Consider the following 22,262-nt stretch of genomic DNA (forward strand, 5'->3'; position numbering starts at 1 on the left):
GTCTTCTCACTCCCCCACCAGCCCTCAGTCCCCTCTGGGGCCTCCTCCACCCACTGGGCCCAAGATCCCAGGGCTTTGGTGAGACCAATCAGGGCATTCTGCCCCTGGAGTCACTGGCTCATGGGAGGTTATGTGACCCGAGTTGGTCCAATCAGAGGCAGGCTCACAGAGCTCCTGCTGAGAATTCTGGGAAAAGAGCGCTCTCCTCACTGAGAAGAGGAAGCGCAGAAATGGGGGAGCTGGGAGCAGTTCCCACGGGATCTGGAGGAGAGGCCTGACAGAGCCTAAACTCAAGATGGAACCCAAATTGAGAAAACAGCCAAGAAAGGTAGAGCAGTGCTGAAACCCTGAAACCAGTGCTGCTCCCCGCGCAACTGCACACGTGGCTGCACACAGAGGCCCAGCACCCACACCGATAAGGACGCCAAGGCAGGGCCAGTGGCAGTGAGATGCCAAGACTCATCAGAGGGACGGTGGGAAGGCCTGGCAGAGACACTGGCCACGGGGACCAGCTGGCCCTCGGGTGCTCACTCCAGCAAGCGCTGCTCTAATCCCCACTAGCTTCACGGCAGACGATGGGAATGCAAAAGGAACAGAACTGGGTTTTAAGGAAGTCGCAATCTTCCTGGGGAAAGAACACGAGTGCGCACGTGGAACCAGAAACTATTATCTGTAACAATTCAACAAGGCAGAGCAGAATGTTTCTAGGAAAAGAACCCGGGGATTCTGGCCCTGCCACCATCACCTCTGTGACTGCTGGGGCCCCAAGCCCCGTGCAGGGTGAGGGCAAGCTTGTCAGGCCAACGCAGCAATGAGACTATCCCTGCGGCTCTGACACCGACAGCTCTAAGGATAAAGCGGCCGAATGCTGGGGTCACCAGAGGAGCTCCGTGAGAAGATGGGGTAAGGCAGGCCACTCGGCAGCTGCTGCTACTGTGGGTTGACATGCATCCCCACCCCTACCCTCAACAGATCCGTTCCAGTCCTAAACCCCGGTCCTTGTGAGTGTGACCTTATTTGGGAACAGTGTCTTCAGATATGTAATCAAGTGAAGATGAGTTCATACTGAACTAGGAGGGGTCCTAATCCATTGATGGGTGTGTTTCAGACGAGGAAAATTTGGACACAGAGACACACGGGAAGAAGGCCGTGTGCAGACAGCAATGGAAGTCATGCAGCTACAAGAAGGGGCAAGGACCACTGGCCCCACAGAAGCTGGAAGGGAGGCTCGGAGCATATGCTCTCCGAGTGCCCCCGAAGGAACCCACCCTGCAGACACCTTGATTTTAGACTTCTAGCTGCCTTCACGGTGAGAGCTTACATTTCTACTATTTTAAGGCACTCGGTAATGGCCGCCCCAAGGAACGAGTATATAAGCTTAATTCACCCGCCTCCGGCCCAGTCTACTAGAGCAGCCTGGGAGGTCAGCAAAGGCCAGGGAAAAAGCCGTCCTGCTTCTTTTCTAGTAACCTTATCAGCAAAAATAAAGCTCCCTTTAGAATTATCCTTGTTTTCAGTGAGCCTATTTTGGTTCCTAGCAATCATTTTTAAGAGCTCTCAAACACAAAAGCCAGAGATTCATATCTACTTCTCTGAAATGGGCTCCCCACTGAGTTTCATGCCAGAGGGTCTGGTTAGGGGCTCATTTGTGTCCTTTTCTCTGAATGTTTAAAACAATGTCTCTGTCCCTAACAGGTAGCAGTGCACACACATGGGAGGCCTGCTTCCCACCTCCGCACCCCTGAACTCCATGGGTGGGGCCTGCACACTCTCACCATCAGGAGGTCCTCTCCCCAAATTCTGTAGGTCTAAGTGCAGAATGAAAGCCACCTTCACGGCCTGTTTCTCCCCCTCCTCCTCCTCTTGAGAGAGGTGACTGTTGGCAAGTGAGCTCAGCGCCTGGCTCACTGCCCTGGTCCGGCAGAATGAGCCAGCAGCCGATGCCGGCACTGCCACCCACAGGGGACGTGGGCGAAGCTATGAGGTGTCCTTAAGGAAGGTTTATCCTTCAGGTCGAGGGGCCATGCCCGTTTCTCTCTCTGGTCCACACCTTGGCCTCACCTGAGTGCCTGCACCTCCCCACGTGGGCTCCCAATCGGCAACTACCCAGCATTCCTTCATCAGACCCCATCCTCCGATCCTCCGAACCAGGATCCTCCGAACCAGGTCAACGCTGCCAAGGAGACACCAGGACTCACACGTATGTATGAAATCACATTAGTGTCCTCATGTTGAAAGGCCATCCAGTCACCAAACCCCACTCCATCGACAGCCCTCGGCACCGTGTGGGCGCAGCAGACGCGCATGAGCCAAAGCCTTCTAGGCTGCGCTCCACTGATCCACAGCCTAGCCGAGGAGTTCGTATTCCGGGTTATGAACTAAAAGCACTCAACTGTCCCCCCACCTCCCGCAACACACAGGCAGCGCCTGTTGTAGAGGGAAGAAACCAAGAAAACCAGGCTCCCCTGTTGTCACCTCCCAGTGTCACCGTGGGCAAGCCACTTTATCTGGGTCTCGGCTTCCTCACCCGACTGAGCCTACACTGGAGAAAAGCAAGGCAGACTTCGAGGACACGCAGGGGCTGTTCTAGAACAGGACAGACAGCCGCGTGTGAGAGGCATCACAGGCAAGGGCAGGGACACACACCCTCCTGCCTTCCAATAAGGAGGCAGGAGCAGAGATGCTTGTGTTGATGGGCTGGCCCAACCCTCCCCCAACTACTGAGTCACACAAAACATGGCCCTCCTACTGCCTCCCCCTCAAATGTGACCCATTCCCAGGATAGTTGGCGGTTCTGGTTCCACTTTTATGCCTCAGGGCAGTGACCTTTGAAGAGGGAACTCAGAGCCATTAAGACAGGAATTTAAGCCAAACTCATAAGGGGAAGAAGCTAGAGAAAAGGGAAAATATGTGACAAGCAGGCGCCAACCAGCTTTTGACCCGGGATGAAAGCATCCACATTCATAGAGGAATTATTCCTAAACCTGATCTCTTTTGGGACGAGGACAGAGAGGGCAAAGAAAGAGCTTTTCCAGTCACCCCACTATCCACAAGTGGATTTTCTTGCAAGCATTTCAGCTTATCTATTGTATCCCAGGCCTCACGCATTTTTCACAAGTCTCTTAGAATTACCAAACCAACTGCTGGACGGGTGAGCGCCCTGGACCATTTTATCACCGCTCAGAGGGGAAAGGGCCAAACTGTCGCCATGGCAAATGGTAAACACGTTCCCTGCGAGGGCCTGCGGAGAACACCGAGGAAGGGATCCCAGAGTTAACAAGGAGAGCCTGGCCTTGAGCAGACTGGACAGAGTTCGGAAAAGCAGAAACACAGCCGTGGGTCAGCAGGGCCAGGAGAAGGTCTGGAGAACGCTGACTGTTGGGACAAAGGAGCAGCGACCAGCAGATGCACCCCCAAGCCCATAGGGATACTATAGGATGGTGGTGCCAAGAGGTGCGCCGGTCCCTCTGCAGTACTAGAGGGAGTCAAGGTTTCCCCGCTGAGAATCTGAGCCAAACAAGTGGACTGGGATGAACATCAGAGATACTGTTTCCTCTGCAGTTCCATTTATGGGCAGGAAATGAGCAGGGATTGAGATGCAAGGATTTGCTCTCATCTAATAGGAAATGCAGGTAGAAGTTCTGAGTTCAAATCCTGCCTCCAACATTTACTCCATGTTTGCGAAAAAGAAACTACAAGTAATGTCCAAGATTGTTTCCTTGTCTATAAAATAATAAAAAACTATCTCAGGGCAGTGCGGTGGGCGACAGGAGATCATGTATATGAAAGGATTCTCATGATTCTGTAACCCATGGACTCTCTGAGTTCATCCTGCCCTGGCCCACCCAGCAGACAGAGAGAGGCATGCCACCAGCTAGGCACCTCAGATGGGCCGACCCTCCTGCTGGTGCCTGGTGAGAACACAACCCCACCCTACAGCAGCAAAGGTTCCAGGGAGCACCCCTCTGTGAACAGCTCAGGTCCTGACAGGCCCCAATGCCGCCACAGCCAGCCAACCTGCTCCTTACACAGCGAAGGCGGTGCACCCACTCACAGTTCCTGCCCTTGGATTCTCGGGAGGTAACAGGGGCTCTGGCCACTCCGCAAAACACTGCGATCCCTTTTTAGAAAGTAGTGATTCATTTTTTAGAGGTGCACACAAAACTACTTACAGATTAGATATGATGTCTGGTACTTGTTTCTTAAAGTATTGCAAAGAGTAGTACATATGTCTCCTTTTCTTCCCCATTGACCTTCCCCTGGCCTCCCCTACTCCCCAGTATCTTGTGTCCATTGGTTAAGCTAATGACAAGTTTCAGGGAAAATGGGGGAAGGGGGCTCGGTAATTAGATCCTCCCTTTCTTCAACACCCCTGGTTGTGCCAGAAGCAGGGTCAGATACCAACACTATCTTTCAGGAAGGAGCAAGACTCATCCTACCCAGATGGGAATCCCGATCACAGAAAATAAATAATAATCATAATCGATAATCTATATATATAAAAGGCTAAGTGACCATGGGACTGTCTGGTACCTAGGATGCACACTGACCACCAGGGGGCAGATGCTCAACACAGGAGCTGCTGAGTTGTGGTGACTTGGCAGCGGCGGTTCTCGGGTGTCGCATCCTGGAACCAGAGAGGAGGGAGAGGAGGGAGCCCGATTCCTCGCGGGGCTGCACAATTCCACCTTCGGCCATGGGTTACATTGTTCCTAGGGCACCACTGGCCCCGAATCTGGTTTACTGACAGCAACTTTGCAGAGTGCCCTCTCACAATCTGGGACCCCTCAGGGGATGTCGGAGAGCAGGTTTTGGCCCAACCCCCGCAGGCCAGGCCGAGAGACCCCACCTGCTGGAGGGACCCCGCTCACTCCACAGATGTCCTTCTAGCAGTGGCGCTGCCCCAGGAATTCTAATTAATTTCCTTTCAATGTGCACGAATCTAGTGATTTTATAATAACAACAGCTGCATTGACCTGGGACTCACAACATGCACACCACCCTACGAGGTGAGAGCTAAAATTACAGAACTCTTAGAAGAAAACACGGTGTCAATCTTCCTGACCTCGAATTCTACACTGGCTTCTTCACTGTGATACCAAAAGCACAAGCAAGAAAAGAAACAATAAAGTGGACATCGACATTAGGTGCTTCTGTGACTCCAGGACACCACCTGCCTCACCTCGCCTCGCCTCACCTCACCTCACTCAGGACCCAGAAGGCGAAAGGCTGCCTGCTGGGCTATGTGCCCAAGAGCCCAGCCAGGCACAGCCCAACCTCTAACCTCTGGCAGGACTGGGAAGTTCAACTTGACAAATTGCTCCGGAAATGAAATTTCCCCTGTGGGATGGAGGAGGGGCGCCACACAGAGCGCAAGAAGCTCCCTTTTTAAAAGCGATATCTTTTTATTGATTTCAGAGAGGAAGGGAAAGGGAGAAAGAGATAGAGATAGAAACTTCAAAGATGAGAGAGAATCATTGATCAGCCACCTCCGCACACCCCACACTGGGGATCCAGCCAGCAACCTGGGCACGTGCCCTGACTGGAATGGAACCATGACCTCCTGAACACTGGTTCACAGGTCGATGCTCAACCACTGAGCCATGCCAGCCGGGCTAAAAGCCCCTTCTGTCTGGGCCTTGGCTTCCTCCTCCGTCAGGTGAGGCCAATGCTGGGAAGAGGTTACGTGCATAGGAGCTGGAGGCCGCCAGGCCTGGGGTAAAATCCTAGAGCGTCCTTGAAATGATGGGCCTCCATAAGCCTCAGTCCTCGTCTGTACTCACTCAGTCACGCACGTCTAGAGTGGGAGAGAGAGGACCGAAGCTGGAGCCACTGTGGGAGAAGCGCGACGAGGCTGGGAACTGCCCAGACCCCCGTGGAACAAGCAGTCTGCACGGGGTCTCTGTGATGGCTTCCTGGGTGGTCGTATCTCAGCAGACACGGACGGAGCCACTCTTACGCAAGCACAACCATGAGAGAGAGCCTGTCACGCTGTTCTAGGGGCCCCTCGATCCCCTGCGTCACATGTTAGCACTCGGTGCAGCAAGAGAAAGTGGGACAGAGTTTGCAATTCCCTCTCCCAGAGGCGGTCTCAGACGGTCAGACCTTGCACGACCCAGGGGCTCCTTCTCAGAAAGGAGAAGGAAGTGGAAACTAGCCCAAGGTCACACCGTGCAGAGGCAGAGCTGAGGCTGCGCCCCCATCTGCTCCTCCTCCACCCCAAGGAGCACACACTGGGCCGGAGTCTCTGCATCTGTTCCCAGCCCTGGACCCAGACAGACTCCTCTCGGCAGAGTGAACAAATGACACGACCGGACGTCCAAGTCCACAGTGGCCTCCAGGAAGAGGCTCCACGTGGCACCAAGGGAAGGACGCGCAGGGTCCCCAGGGCTGGCACGTGCCGGATGCGCAGGAGGGTCACAGTGGACCCCGCTGACTGAAGCCAAACGAGGGGACTGGGATGAACATCAGAGATACTGTTTCCTCTGCACTTCCGTTTATGGGCAGGGATTGAGATGCAAGGATTTGTTCTCATCCAATAGGAAATGCAGGTAGAAGTTCCGAGTTCAAATCCCGCCTCCACCACTCACTCTATGTCTGTGGAAAAGAAACTACAGCTACACAGTGCAATGACTACCCAGGACCCAATCTCGGCAGGGCAGGGAGACATGTGCCCACAGGACAGGCACACGCGTGACAGACAATGGCTCCATGTCAGGGCCCACGCTGTCCTGTGCAGGCCTAAGGTAGCCCTCCGTGTCTTGCAGGCTCAGCCTGGCATGCAGAGGGCATCTCCTCACATGCTGCTTCTCTAGCTTTCCTGAAATCGCTCCCTGGGAGAGTAGGCTTCCCCACCAGCTGGCACCTGGTTTTAACCCACCTTCCTGTGCATTCCAGAGAGGTGCCCAGCATCTGAGCACTCGCCTGCGGCCTCCGGAGCAGGAGACCAGGAAGAGTGAGAGCCCTAAGAAGTGTGTGCGTGGGCATCTCCTCCTCAGCTGCAGAGCAGCCCCATTCTGCCCACCCTCACTGGGGGCTCCTGGGTGGGAGACGTGGGTGCCTGGTGGTAACAGAGTTACCACATGGGCATGTTGCCACATGGGAATGCCCATGGGTGCGAGGGTGGGGAGACAGAGGGTTTCTGAGGGGCGGCGGAGGAAAGGCATTCCAAGCAAAGGGGACAGCAAAAGCAAAGGCGGGGGGAGCCCAGCTGGCATGGCTCAGTGGTTGAGCATCGACTTGTGAACCAGGTCACGGTTTGATTCCTGGTCAGGGCATATGCCCAGGTTGCAAGCTTGATCCCCACTGTGGGGCATGCAGGAGGCAGCCAATCAGTGACTCTCTCATCATTGATGTTTCTATCTCTCCCTCTCCCTTCCTCTCTGAAATCAATAAAAATGTATTTTTTAAAAAAAGGCAGGGGGGACAGGGCCCAGCATGGGTAGGTGGACAGAGGTCTCACTGGAAAGTTACACAAGGCAGAGGGCAGGAGAGACAGCTGGAGACAGACCAGCCAGGGAGATTGGATTTGATCCTAAAACAACAGGAACCTGAGCCAGGAGTGATGGGCCAGCGCCGACTTTTGCAGTCATCCGTGAACCATGTGCAAGCCCAAGGACTGAACTTGGAAGGGCCAAGGCCAGAGCAGCACGTCCGATGCAGTGCTGGCCTGGGGCACGTGCACAGGGCTTCCCCTTCAGAGGACCGAGGCTGCCAGGCCTTTGGCACAACACCATCGCTGTGACTGTCAGGGCCGGAGTGAGGAAAATTACAGTGCAATCTTCCCATCGCCGTTTGCTGTTCGGAACCACTATTTAACCCACAAGTTCAGGCTGGGGTGGTCAGGGCCTCGCAGCACAGGGACTAGAGCAGACAAGCGGGAAGTGTGAGCACTCAAAGGCCAGACAGAGGCAGGGTGGCCGGGTTCAAGGTCCTAACAGGCTGGGTGCGCCTGGCACCAGTGCCGCCCCTCTCAGGGCCCTGACGCTCTCCCACACTCCGCGCCTCTGTGCGGATGAAACTGACCAGTGGTGGGGCTCGGACCAGCCCTCGGTGGGTGGCAGTTCAACTGGTCCTATTTCTATGGAGAAAATGTGGGCAGCAGCCTGAGTTAAGAATGCATAAACTCAGCGTGTGCCTTTCCAGGTATTTATGCCTCAGAATTCCCCACACGTGCACACAGAATAGCCACACAAGGGTATTTGATCACTGTAGCAAGTTTGTAAAACATGATCAGAAATGTCCTAAGTGTCTCTTAGTAGAGAGCTGGTTAAGAAAAGGACGTTAAGGTCATTTAATGGAATCTCATACAGCCATTCGAAAGAATGGAGCAGCCTGACCGATATGAAACCATTTCCCAGATGCAGCGTGCATGGCTCCGTGTGGGGAGGGAAGACCAGCTTTGTTTACACACAGAACCCCCTGCAAAGGTTCAAGGCCACCGGAACCAATGGCTGCCCAAGGCAAGACCGGAGGAGACTGTTCTCGAATTTGTTCTATATGCGCGTGTTGCCTGTTACCACAGTCAGTTGGGACTGCTAGGAGCTACACCTAATGAATCTCCCAGGATCAGTCCCTGGGCAGACGTAAAACTCACCGTCCAGGCTGGGCTGGAGGTGGGAGAAACGGGGGCTTTAAGGGAGGGCGGAGGAAGATTCCTCGAGGCAGAACCTGCTGCTGAGCGCAAGGGTTTCAGAAGGACAAGGCAAGGTTGGAGCACCCAGAGAGACACACACCACCACACACCTCTCACCATGTCCAGATGCAGGAATGTAGAGAGAGGGTGCCTGTGTGGCTGGGCCTGAGCACCCAGACAACGGGTTCCCCAGGGTGCTACTTTGCACACTCGCCCCAGTGAGCCTTCGGTGGCCTCTGGGTCAGAGGCACCCCCACGTGAAGGCAGACACCGCCCACAACTATGCATCCACCTGGGTTTCACACGCCAAGACCACCTGAGGTGTCACACGCCTGGCTCAGCCAGCAAGCAGCGTCAGCAGGACTGGGAGAAACCCTGGTCCCACAGAGGTGACAGGAGAGTCCAGGAAAAAAACGTAGCTCCTGCCAAAATAGAGCCTAGAATGCGGAAGAGAGGCCGGGAAGGAAACTGCACACTTTATTATCTGAGACAGCAAATACCTCTCCCCGCTCTCTGCCAGGCCCCCACTGAAACACTGCCTCCCTTTCTGTCCCCAGGTTCCAGCACCAAACTCACAGGCGTCTCCATCTCCCATCCCCGCAGGCTGGCAAGGTGCCCAGTCAGGTTGCTCATCTGACAAACGTCACATGCCCTGTTACAGTGCCACCCACTATTCAGGTCCTCGGGCAAACCGAGAGACGCCAAGGCCACACACAGCCTCCGGAGCGGGGGAAGGGCGTGCGGGGCTGGAAGCTGGTTACGAGATGGCATCTCCTCACAGGCTGCCGCTCAGCCAGGCCGGGCTGGCATGTCCAGTCAGGGGCCATGTCAGGGCTGAAGGGGGTCTCAATGGTCATCTGGCTCAGACAGCTGAGCAATGTGGGGACCAGAAAGGGGCTACCTGGTTCCACCCCAGCTCAGCACAACCCCTCACTCCTAAAGCGCCTGTCTCAGCTGCTACACACCTCCTCCACACACCTGCTCAGGTGGGCCTGTGAGCAGCCCCGCCCTCCACTGCTTCCCAGTATCCAGCCGAAGGCCCACTTGGCCCGCCCCACCCCGCAGCCACAGTCCCCCTCTCAGTTCCCAGAGCCAACCGAGGCCTCCCCAAGGCCCACAGGCTCCCCGCCTGCTTCAAAGGTGTGCAAGCATGACAGCCAGAACTCAGGGCACCCACGCTTTCAGCAGTGCGAGGAGCTGTCTGGAACCACAGCCCTGCTTGCAGTGAGCTGCTGAGCTCTGCACCAACCAAGGGTTGCTCCAGCCAGAGGCCACCGGGGCCCTCCCCTCCGCACTCAGCCACCGCTTCTGGCTGCATGAGAACAGAGAGGGCTCCTGCTGGCAGGGCAACCCTGGCCATGACCCTGGTGCTGCAGACCTCTGCCTGACTTCCTGCCACACACCTCAGCCTCCTCTCACGGAGGCCACTGAGCATGCTCAGTTTGCACACGCTCCCCCGGCCACTCTGCTCTGGCTGCACCAGCTTATTCCACGTCCTTGGGCCTCTGTGCCCGTCATGCCCAGCGGCCTGGACAGATGCTGCCCCCTCGGCCTGCTCCCCAATCTCCCCTGGCTTCCCGAGAACTTTCAGCCTCTGAGCTGGTATCTACCCCTTAGAGGCTGTAGAGTAAGGTAATAAGAACTCCCCATTGACTCATAATCCAAATGGTGACCTTTCTCTTCCTCAGGTGACCCTGAATCACAGGGTCCCTACCCCCCGGGGGGCTGTTAGCTGCTGGCCAAAGCCCCTGGGGGGCATATTTGAAAAAGCTCCTGAGCGAACCCAGGCAAGTGACTTAACATCCGGGGGGGCTCCGTTTCCTCACCCAAAAAGTGGGGAAGTGATTCCATTTCCCCAGATTTTTCTTCTTCCTAGAACTTAACAACATAATCAGAGAATGTGTTACTTTTTCCTCCATTTGCTTGTGTTCTGTTAGCATCACCCCTGCCCCATCCCAACCCCTCCCCGCACCCAACACACACACACACAACTCGTGGGGCAGGGGCGGGGTCTACCTGGTCTCTTATTCATTGCACCTGCAATGTCGTTTATGATTCCTGGAATGCAGTAAGTGCTCAAGTAGGACTTGTTGAATGGATGACCTAACAGTTATTTGATGAACCATCTCACATATCAATGGAGAGACATGGACAGGTCAGGGGCTGGAAGCCAAGGAGTTGGGGGGCCGAGGCAGGCAGGGGCACAGACCCCGCCAGTGTGGACTGTGCAGGAAGGGACTCAGAGAAGGTCCTCAGGCCTGGCTCTGTCCGGCCCAGGAGGACCAGGGCTGCTCACAGCTTCACTCTGGGCTGGTGGGAGGCTTCGTGAGCTATTACATGAAGTCAAAGGAAACCACGCTGGGCTTTATCATGGGCACACAGCCCACACAGGCAGCAAGGAAGCAAGCAGGAAGGCATGGATCCAAATCAGGGCAGGAGGAGAAAGGCAGAGGGCAACCTCTCCGCTGCAGGCGTCACTCAAGTGAAGAACCCATGAGAATACGGACCCCTCGGTCAGAGGCCCAGTTCTCCAAAACCCAGACCCTGTGCCCAGTGAGGGTGGCTTTACTGATGTGTGAGGCCCTCAGAGCTGGGGTGCTCTGGGAAATGCAGGGGTCCGACCAGGAGGACAGTCAGCAACGTCCAGAGAGGCTTTGGGTTGTTACAATTGGGGGTGGTGTTACTGGCACCTAGTAGGTGGAGGCCAGGGATGCTGCTAAACATCCTACTATGCACAGCACAGTTCCCCACAATATAGGCTGATCTGGCCCAACATGTCAACAGTGCCAAGGATAAAGATCCCTAAAATAATGTGTATACAGGTTCTATTTACAACTTTGGGAAAATGTACTGTTAATAAACATTAGTATTTCTGAAACCCTGTGCTGTAGAAGCCTGACCGTCTACACACACACACACACACACACACACACACACACACACACACACACACACACACACACACACACACACACACACACACACACACACACACACACACACACACACACACACACACACACACACACACACACACACACACACACACACACACACACACACACACACACACACACACACACACACACACACACACACACACACACACACACACACACACACACACGGAGGGGCTGCAGCCGGCATGCTGGGCCAGGGCTCAGCTTCCATGGAGGCCCCCCCACCACCACCCGCGCACACACACACACACACACACACCACCCAGTGCTGTACAAAGTCCAGCGCTGCCCCAGGCTGGTGACAGGGTCATAAAGTCGTGGTCTTCTCTCCACACAGGAAGGGCCTGCAGCTGGCTAATGGCACTAAGTGGCACCAACCTCCCGGGCAGAGAGAGGGATCACAGCCACCGCCTGCCGCCTGGGAACACAATGGGCGTCTGTGCACTGGCCCTCCACGGGAGGAGTGGCCTCGGGACCCAGGGCAGCATCATGGGGAGGCTGGCCTCATGGCCACCCCAGGACAGGGTCCGCCCTCTGGGGCCAGGACCAGCATATGCCCAGCTCTGCTTCCCCTGGCATCTGCCAGCCAGCGTTTCATCCTGTGGCACCAGCTGCCGGAGACTGTCCCCGACGGTGAGCTCCTCAGCTGACCCTGCGTCACTGGCCCTCACTGCCCGGGGGTCCTCTGAGGCGTATTTGGGAAAAGCACACGTGGGGTTCTACTGAGGGAGCCTGGGCAAGTGACTTCACATCCCGGGGCCTGTCTCCTCACGGGAAACACGGGGAAGTAATCCCACCTTCCCAGGGATTGGTATAAGCACCAAATGACGTGAGAGACTGAAGTGCCCAGAGCAGAGGGGGCCGCCTGGGATGTGCTTGGACAACAGTGGCCTCTCCCTGGCTCCATGGTAACCACCTGGCGCCTGGAGTTCTTAATCTGACTCCATCCACCAAGAGGCCCACAGGCCGCCAGGCTCCGCCCCCAAGAGGGACTGAAACTCATAATTTTCATGGGTTTAGATGTTATCTTCCTGATCAGATTAGGAAACCTAGAACAAGAAAACTTCTGTCTCTTCTACTCCCACTCCACTCCTACAACATCCTACCTGCGCTGCTGGCTGCTCAACAGACACCCGAGGTTGACAGGGCTTCATTCAGCGCAGCTAAGCCCTAGGGGTCAGGAGCAAAACGAGCTGTGACCTTGAAGGTGATCCCCACTGCTCCCAGCAACGCCTACTGATTTGGACATCACAGCCCCCAATGCCATCCCGGCACGTTCCTTGTGTGGCAGGTGGGCAAGCAAGGCCCAGGTAAGGGGTTCCCAGGACCCCTGACACCTGCCCTGCCCTGCCTCTTAAGCTAAAATCAGTCCACATTTCCACTCCCGTCGCAGAGCACAGCTCCCATTTGGGGACACTTTCATAATCACTGGCTCATTGACTCCAATTACGACTAAGAACTCTCAAGTTGGCTGGGGCCGCCAGCCACAGATAAGGCGGCGAGAGCAGTACTTACTGCCTTGGCCTCATCATAATAATGATAATGGGCCGACATAACGGAGTGCCACTAAGTGTGCCACCTGGCTGAGTGCTTTCCGCGTGTCATCGCACCCAGGCACCGGCAGAGTGGTGAGCGCGTACGCTCATACAGGCATGTTCTGAGGGCACCGTGCATGGCTACACATTTAATCCTCACAGCAACCCTATGGGGCAGCTTCATTATCTTTCCTGGTTTTTAGAAGAAAAGAGTGCTGAGGGGCTGCTGTATTATTGTTCACGTCTGGCTCCCTGGCCTGACTCCCTGCAGTCAGTCATGGCCTTAAGGATCGGTGCGGCCACTAAAATGTGACCGTCCAGGGCACGTGCCACTCTGGGGCAGAAACAAGAGCCTGAACGAGCTTCACTGAGTTCTCTTCCCTTTGCCACGATGGCCTGTCACTGCTGCCCCATCATCCCAAGTCCCAGACACGCCGCAGAGCCCAGGCCACCTGCCGATGGGGTGTGTCCCAGGTAGAAATAAGCCAGGGCTGGGCTCCAGGGGCCGCTTGTTCCTGCAGCCCAGCCAGCTTTACTGACAGACGGGGAGGAAGGGCCTACAAAGGCATCCCCTCCGCCATCCCCAAGAGGAAGTGGAGCCCGCAGCCCACTTCCAGGGAGAGACAGGCCACACGTGGTCCGACATGGGCAGGTCCGGCAGACGTCCGCCGTCTCCTCCAGGACCATCGGCGCCGAGTGCTCTGGGTGCCTGACGTGCTCACACGCTCAGTCCTCCCGCAGCCCTCACAGGTAGGGAGTGCAGGTGTCCACATTTTACAGACGAGGGAACTGAAATCCAGGCCAGCCAGCAAGACGTGGTGGGAGAGCTTTGAACCCAGGCAATGGGCTCCCATCCGGGTTCCCAAGGACACTGCGCAACTGTCCACAGGAGGAAAAAGGCCAATCGCCGGGCTCTAGACACGCACACAGAAAGTCTAAGGAGGGCGCTGAGGAAGAGAAACAGGTGGCTAATAAACACACGAAAAGTGCTGGACATCACCAGCCTCGAGGGACTTGAGGTCAACACGCAGATACACCGCTGGTGGGGATGTAAAATGGTGCAGCCGCTGGGGACACGTCTGGTGGTTCCCAACCGACCACATGACCCAGGTTTCCACTCCTGGGCACACACTAAAGAGAAATAAAAACACTTATACAAGCAAAATATGTACATGAATGTTTACAGCAGTGTTATTTGTAACAGCCCAACGATGGCAACCACCACATGTCCATCAGGCGATGCCTGGATCAGCACGGGATGCATGCGCACAGTGCAATATTACTCAGCCAGAAAGAGCAATGAAGCACTGATCCATGCGACTACATGGATGAGCCCTGCAAGCACGCCAGTGAGAAAAGCCAGGCACAAAAGATCACGTGTTGTGCGGTTCCATCATAAGAAAGTCCAGAACAGGGCAATCGTAGCCAGAACGTGGTGCTTGCTAGGATTGGGAGCGGGAGTGACAGTTAAAGGGGACAGGTCCGTTTCTGAGGTGATGAAAATGTTCTGAAACTGACTGTGGTGGTGGCTGCGAGTGACTGTAAATGCACTAACAAGCACGGATTGTACACTTTTTCAAAGAGAGAACTGTATGGTGCGTGAGTTATACCTCAATAAACGAGTTTTTAAATAAGGGGTGGGGTGGGGAATGGGCAAGGAAGGAGTACTCCATGCTGTGTCCTTTCAGGTCAGACTGTGATCAAGGACCAGCTGGCACAGTGTGCACTCCCGGCTGCACCCACCACAGCCAGATCCATTTTACACAACCGAACAGCTGACAGTTCAAAGGCTGGCTCCCCCTCACCTCACGGGTCCCTGCTCAAAGGCTGGCCCGTCACAGCTGAGGGAGGGGGCGCCCCGGACCACGGGGCCTGAGGTGAGGGGGAACGCTGGTGAGGAGCGGGCACTGCAGAGCCTCCAATGACAGGAGTTCCCTCTTCATCTCAGACTCTGCCAGGCTCCCATGACGACAGTGTCCCCACTGCTCAGAGTTCTTTTTGCATTGGCAACCATCCCCCCTCCCCGCCTCACGCCAGTTTAATCTGATCTTATCACCCCCACCCTGAACCTGCAGGACAAAGTCCAAGCTCCACCACCTGGGGAAAGCCCTCTCTCCCACCTACAGGCCCACCCTGGAAGCAAGCCATGCGCACCCAGAGGGCAGAGCTATGGCCCCAGGAACCCTCCTGGCCTCCTCCCTCTGGGGCCTGCTCTGGGGCCTGCCCCCAGCTGCTCACTGGACCGCTGGCTCCCTCCGCTGACCCGCCAGGGCACCCTGCACAAGGCCAGCGCCCATGATATTCTTTCACTCCACACACATGGAGGCCCGTGTGCGGCAACAGGGGTGCCAGGTGCGCATGAAGCAGACGCAATCCCCGCCCCTGTGGACTAACCCCAAATGGAGAGACCGACCGTAGCAACTGATAAAGAATTACAACCTTCTGCCCGGCCGATGTGGCTCAGTGGTTGAGCACTGACCTATGAACCAGGTCACGGGAGGTTCGCTTACTAGTCAGGGCACATGCCCCGGGTTGCTGGCTCCATCCCCTGTGTAGGGTGTGCAGGAGGCAGCCGATCAATGATTCTCTCTCATTACTGATGTTTTTATCTCTCTCTCTCCCTCTCCCTTCCTCTCTGGAATCCATAAAAATATTTTTTTTAAAAAGAAAAGAATTACAACCTTCCAAAAGGAGGGAAGGAAAGCATGGAGTTATGAGGACAAGGGTCTAGGATAGGGGATAGGTCCTTAGTCGGATAATCAGGGGACATCCCTGAGGAAGGGGCACCTGAGCTAAGAGCCGGGGCGGGAATGAATCCCAAGCAAGGGAACGGCCGTGCAAAGGCACTGAGGTGGGCAAGAGCACGGAGCGTGAGCGGCTGCGGTGGCAGGGCCAGCACGGCACGGAAGGGGCAGGTGGGATAAGATGAGACTGGGGAGGAAGTGGGGGCCAGACTGGGCAGCCCCCACAGGCATATTAGAGATGTCAGGCTTTGTCATCACCTCAGTGAGAGGGGTGGGACAGTTTTAATCCAGGTCGAGCAGTCACAGGTCTGCCTGTCTCCTAACGCCTCGCTCTGGGGCTGTGAGGGCACATCTTGGTGTCCCCCCGGCCTCCCTCCGGCTGGGAGCTCAGCAAACAGTGAGCCACTGCAGAGGAAGTTGTCCTGGTGTTCAGACAAGGTCCAGGGGCCTTTCAGGGGACACCTCTTATCCTTCCAGTTAATCAAGATGGGAAGAAGAGGTGACGGTTGACTCAAACCTTCCCTTTTAAGCTCATACAGGAAAACTGTCACAAAGATCCACGGAGACCACTCCACGTGCCCCTTGGAAGACGATCACCGAAACCCTTCTGGACAATTGTGAGCTGCAGCAGGAGGAGGACACCCCCGCCACACCTCACAGGTGGCCCTGGATGCCAGTGAGAAGAAAGTTCTCTTTGCTCCCCTAAGGCCTGGGGCAAGGACCCTCCACTGCTCCAGCCCCACTGGCCACGTGGGTGAATCCCCAAAAGACCTTTGCCCAGGCTGTTCACTGAGAACTGCGTCTCAGGCAGAGCGCTGGCGGCACCAGGCTGCTGGCTCCACATGAACTTGGCACAGAAAAACAACTGAATCATCCCCACGGTTCTCCAAGCCAAGCCCTCGAGGCCAACTTTTTTTTTTAAGCTTACGGGTGGTTTCTATGGCAACTGGCTTTAGTGATCTGCAATAAGCCCCAGGCCCACACTCTCCAGGCCTGACAAGGGCCGCCAGGAAAATAGCACAGCCTCTCAGCTCAGAGAGGTCCTCTCCACCCCAGACCCTGCAGGCTGGAGGGGGGCATCCCATAGGCAGAATGCTTCCGGGCTGCCAGGACATCTCCCCACACCCCAACCACCTCCCCAGGGACCTGACCGGCGCCTCTGAAAAGGGCCCTTTGAGATGAGCCCGCGGAAGCAAACCATCTGTTTTCTTACAGCAAAATGTGGAAAGACCAGCTTTGCAAAACCCAAGCCCTGGGCTCTGCTTTCCACCTCCTAAACCCAGGCCTCTTTGCTAATGTCTCAGAAGTATTCAAACAGGAATCTGAAAACATGTGATCAGGGTCAAGTGTCAGTCTACGTGGTCTGGCACTGGATTTCACTCTTGTGTGGCCTGCAGAGTGGGACGACAGGTCACCACTGTCAGCACCGTGCCTGGTGGCAGGAAGGCCGGCGAGCCGCTGAGCCCACCTCGTCCCTGGCCCTCTCCCGGCGCCTCTGGGTCCTTCTCTATGCCAGCCTCCGCCTGGCTCCCCTCTTCCTGGGGCCTCTGGAAAGTGCAGCCTGTCACCCTTTTCCCCAAAGGATTGTTCTCTTCACAAAGGAGGCAACGCCCTGTCCTTATCAGATATCCGGCTCCATGCAGAACAGACTGCAGTGAAAATTTATCCCAGAAATCCCGAGGCTGGGAGGTTACCCTGCGGTCACCTCAGTCATCTGAGGCTGGCTGGGTGTGTGTGCCCTGGGTGGGACAGACTCCAGGGACCCGGCAAGACCTCCCTGAGAAATGCACCCGGTGGCTGAAGCCCTTAAACTGCATGTCCCCACATCCCCCTAACATGCTCTCTCTCTAACCTTCTTTTCTATTAAGACCAGAACACAGCGGACCCTGCTCTCCTTTACCGTCAGTGGTCACCTGCCCTGGGCTGTGAGCTGTGTGTCTGGGGGAAACAGGGATGTGAGGCCCCCGGGGGTGGTTGCTCTCTAGCTCCCAGGGCATGGCAGGCTGGGGGTTGTAAAGTCCTTTGTCTTGAAGGAAGCAGGAACACAGCTACAGTAGAAGCGCTCAGCAAACATTAGGTTCTCTAAGGTAATGAACACTGCTCATCGCAGCAACCTGCCCACCTGGAGAAGTATTCCCATTTTACAGAAGAGGAAAGTAAGGCTCAGGGAGGTCATGTGATCAAAGCATCACCTGCACTTGCTACGCCCTAGCACTGTATGAAGCACTGTATGTGCACCGTGTCACCTACTCCTCCCACACTGTGGGAGGTTTCCTGGTACTAACACCATCTATAGATATAAAAGCCTAATATGCACATTGTCCCTGCAGGAGTTCGACCGGGAGACCGATCGCTCGCTACGACGTGTACTGAACACCAGGGTGTGGTGCAGAACAAAGAAAGGCCCCAGCCGGCAGCCAGCAGCCAGGGAAGGGAGGCCCTGGCTGGCAACCAAAAGGCCCCGATTGGCCCTGATCGCAGGCCCAGCCTAGGGACCCTACCTGTGTATACATTTCATGCACCGGGCCTCTAGTTTTATAGTAAGAAACCAGGCTCAGCCAAGCCACAGGGGAACCCAAACATGCCCTTCCCTGTGGCCTCCAGCCCTCGGGAAACATTTCAGGCCACTGGCAAGGCAAAGGCCCCGGAGGGCACCACATGGGGACAGCACCCCCCACCTCCAGGCAACGGGCCACCAGCTGGGCCACAAACAGGCCACACTGCATCTGGCTTGCACACAGGAAGCAGCAATCTGTGGCAGAGTCAGCTGGGAGGGCTGAGAGCCATGGGAGGGAAGGAGGCTGAGGTCACAGACCCCGAACACAGGGGAGGAAGAAAACGCTGTCAGCAGAGGGCTACTGTGTGGCAGTGAGAGTCCCCTTTGTCCCGATAAAGACAGACAGGAGGTCAGCCTCCAATTATCACACTGAAAAGTGTGAGCGCCAGCGTCCCCTCCCACTGGGAGCCCTGCTTCAGCTGCCTTTTCACTGATAATACGACCTTGTCTTTCATGACCCCCGAGCTGCTTTCCAGAGGAATGAATCATGTTCTTGTCCACAGCAGAGAAAATATAGGACAAGTCAGTGGGGGCGAAGGCAGCACCTCCCGAGGTGATGGGCAGGTCACCATGGGGTCAGGACCCAGGCTGCTGGAGAAATGGGCAGGGAGGTGGGAACGGCCAGGAGGGTGTGGTCTGTGCTGAGACAAGTACACGGTGTCTAGGTAATGAGCACAGAGGGGGTCTCCACCACGGCAGTTCCAATCCTAAGACCTCGAGCATGGCAAGAGGTTCCACCTCCTGTGCCACCTCAGAACCGCTGGCCGTGGCTGTGGCTGTGCAGCCGCACCTGGACTCAGCAGGACTCTGATCGCTAAGTCATGCCTACACAGGCAGAGGGCTAAGGGGGTGCCAACCATACCCTGGTTCAATCCCATTTCACACCCAACCAGACGGAGGTCCTGGCAAGGACGTGCCTGACCACAAGCCATGTCTTGGCAAGGGCAGAACCACTCTGGGAACACACACACAGCCAGGCAGTTTAGAAACGCACGAGCCATTCACAGGCTCCCCTCCTCACGTCCCCGCTCACCTGGAACCTGTGCACCAGCTCCAGGGACTGGCTGTCGTTCTGGTCGGCTTCCAGGATGACATCGGTCAGCTTGTGGATGATGACGTCCAGGGGGCCCTGCTCCTCGATCGGCCGGCTGAGGTTCAGCTTCGAGGGGGGAGACAGAGAGAAGAACTTCAGCACCTGAGCCCACTGCCCTACTCTGTCCCCACCCTCCGCACGTCCCTGCAGCACGGAGCAAGGGGTGGGAGGGCTGGCACTCGAGGGAAACAGACAGGACAAAGGGGATCCTAGCGCTCCACCGGGGCAGGCCCCGTGTTTGCACTTCTGTCGCCGAGCCCCACGCTAACAAGGGTGCAGAAGACACACAGGGAATCAAGGTGACCAAGAACCTAAAGGTCGAGCGAACCATCACTGTGCAATTGCTTTATAGAGAGAGAATTTATTGCACACGCCCCCTCTGCCCGACAGCCCAGATTTTCAGGAAGACCTCAGCGAGGTGAAGTCACACAGCCAGACGTGTACTGAGAACCAAGAGGACACTCCACAAAACAACACAAGCTCTTCGCAAAGCAGTCCTCTCCATAAATCTGAGAGCTGCTGCCGAGAGACCAGCTGCTCACATGTCACACTGGAGTCGGGCTGATCATGACCGAGTGAAGGAGCGCAGGGCTGCCTGTGACCCGTGGGTACTGCCCGCCCTGCTCCCCTGGCGACGCCCTGCTCCCCTGGCACGTGTTTACTGTTTTAAGAGCACAAGGGCCCCCAGGGAGCCAGAGCCGCTGGCTGACAGACAGTCGGCACCACCTGACCCCAAGGCAGGAGCACCTGCCAACAGCCAGGGCAGCCTGCCCCGCCAGATGTCTGCCGCCCTGCACGCGGACACCACCACCTGCAAGGCCAGGCCTTTGGAGGCAGCAGGCGCCAGCACGGCACCTGGCTGACCCCCCGGATGGTCTTGGTAGAAGCCAGATGAGCACCAACCCCACCCCTGCCCTCAGCCCCACTCCCCCAACTGGGACTCCCTCCGGGATTCAAGGCTGACTGTCTCAAAGTCGTTAGTAAAGAAATCACAAGGACAGCTACCAATGATGGCTCTAGGAGGCACCGTGCTACAAACTCAGCGTGCAATCATTTCATTTTCCAACCACATGATGAGAAGCGATTTCACAGACGGGTGGAGAACACGGACCTCTGAAACCTGCCTGGGATCTCAGTGAGAAAGCGGGGAGCTGGGACGAAAACAGATCTGAGCCTTCGCTTGTCATTCAGTGCCCCCACCCCAGCCCCTACGCCCTGGGAAGCTGTCCTCTGGAGCCACAACCATCTGGCTGCCTTGTCCACCAAGTCCGGGCAATTGGAAGTACCAATGGGAGATGGGAAAAAGAGAGAGAGAGAGAGAGAGAGAGAGAGAGAGAGAGAGGTCATTTCTGGCAGCAGCCACAGTCCCCGTGGGCAGGGCAGCCCCTCCCAAAGACCACTGCTATTTCTAGGGCTCCCATGCCACCCTCCCTCCCTTTGTCCCCTCAGGCCTGGGGTGGTGACAGCTCCCCCTCCCAGGTGCCTCCTGTGACCCTGCCCAGATTTAAACTGTTTCAGTTAAACCTTCACACTGTGCCAGCTCATTCCTGCTGATATCCTTAACTCCTCTTTTTTACTGTCTGCCAGGAAAGATGTTAAGGGATTTCCCCTATTAAAAAAAAAAGAAAATAATGAAGACTCCCCTTCCCATGGCGACTAGCCTGTATACAAAACAAAACAGAAAGCGGACCAGAGGAGAGGCCGACCCCCTCTTCCGGGCTCCCGGGCGGGAAAGAGGTGATGGTCCTCACAGCAAGCCCAACCTGGCGATGATGTTCCCGCCTGCACACACCAGGACACCAGAGCTCAGAAGGGAAGGTGACCGCGAAGGCCACGCAGTTGGGAAGCGGCCCAGCTGAGGCCTGGACAAAAGCCAAACAGCAACACCACTGGGCTCAGGCCCCAGCCGAGCTGCCAGGCATCCTGGGCCGGTGCAAACGCCCAGCTCAGCATCCCCTGGGCCTCAGTTTCTCCTTCAACCAAAACAGGAAACAGCTAGGGCCTTGCTGGTTCTGTCCGCAGAGTCTGTATGACAGTCTTTCCCAGAAAGAAAGCAGAAAGTGAAAGCAGACAGAGAAGTCAGTGGGAGGGCAGCGTGGGAAAAGAACAGCCAATTCTCAGAAGGTGCCACGGCCAGGGACCCACTTCTGCTGTACCCGTGGCTCTGCCGAGACGGGCACCACAAATAAGAGGCCAGTATTTTCAGACCAAGCCAGCTACACCCGGCAGAGAACCAGGTCCCATGAGGGATGCTGGGCCGTGCACCCCGGGGCCAGTCAGAAACTCCATCCCCTTGAGAACCTCCCGGGTCTCCTGTGCAGCACGAGGGACGGAAATCAGCCCGAGGAGCCGGGGTCCCAGGTGGCAGAGGGGATGCCCTGTCTCATCCTTGCGGGCATCAGCCAGGGCTGTAGACCTGACAACCAGGGGCTGTTTGGAAAATAAGCTCTCCGCGTTCCCGGCTGCTCCGCTGAAGGTAAACAGTCGAGTTCTGGACGCCAGCCACCTTCCTTTGTGTATTTTCTGAGCGTTCTTGTGCCAGTATAACCCTTTCACGATAAAGCGACCTGGGACACACATCAGGCCGTCTGTCCCTGCTCGGCCATCCCTCCCTGCAGTGTCTTTGCTGTAACAGTCTGTCCAGCACGGCTTTACTCAGGTGGCCAGAGAGGCACTGGCCGGGGAGGAGGAGACAGGCTGCTCCCTCAGGAGGGGCCCTCAGAGGACAGGATGTGCAG

General features: G+C 56.3%; 1 protein-coding gene across 1 annotated transcript in view; it reads right to left on the reverse strand.

The window, feature by feature from the left end:
- Window positions 1–22,262, reverse strand: part of ITPK1 (inositol-tetrakisphosphate 1-kinase) — a 136,387-nt gene that overhangs the window by 36,864 nt on the left and 77,261 nt on the right. Inside the window, exon 3 of the mRNA XM_005877883.2 lies at window positions 19,465–19,590. Within this exon, the coding sequence (XP_005877945.1) occupies window positions 19,465–19,590 (126 nt within the window). The remainder of the gene's footprint in view (window positions 1–19,464; window positions 19,591–22,262) is intronic.

Source organism: Myotis brandtii, unplaced genomic scaffold (genome assembly GCF_000412655.1).
Source record: "Myotis brandtii unplaced genomic scaffold, ASM41265v1 scaffold535, whole genome shotgun sequence".
Lineage (NCBI taxonomy): Eukaryota > Metazoa > Chordata > Mammalia > Chiroptera > Vespertilionidae > Myotis > Myotis brandtii.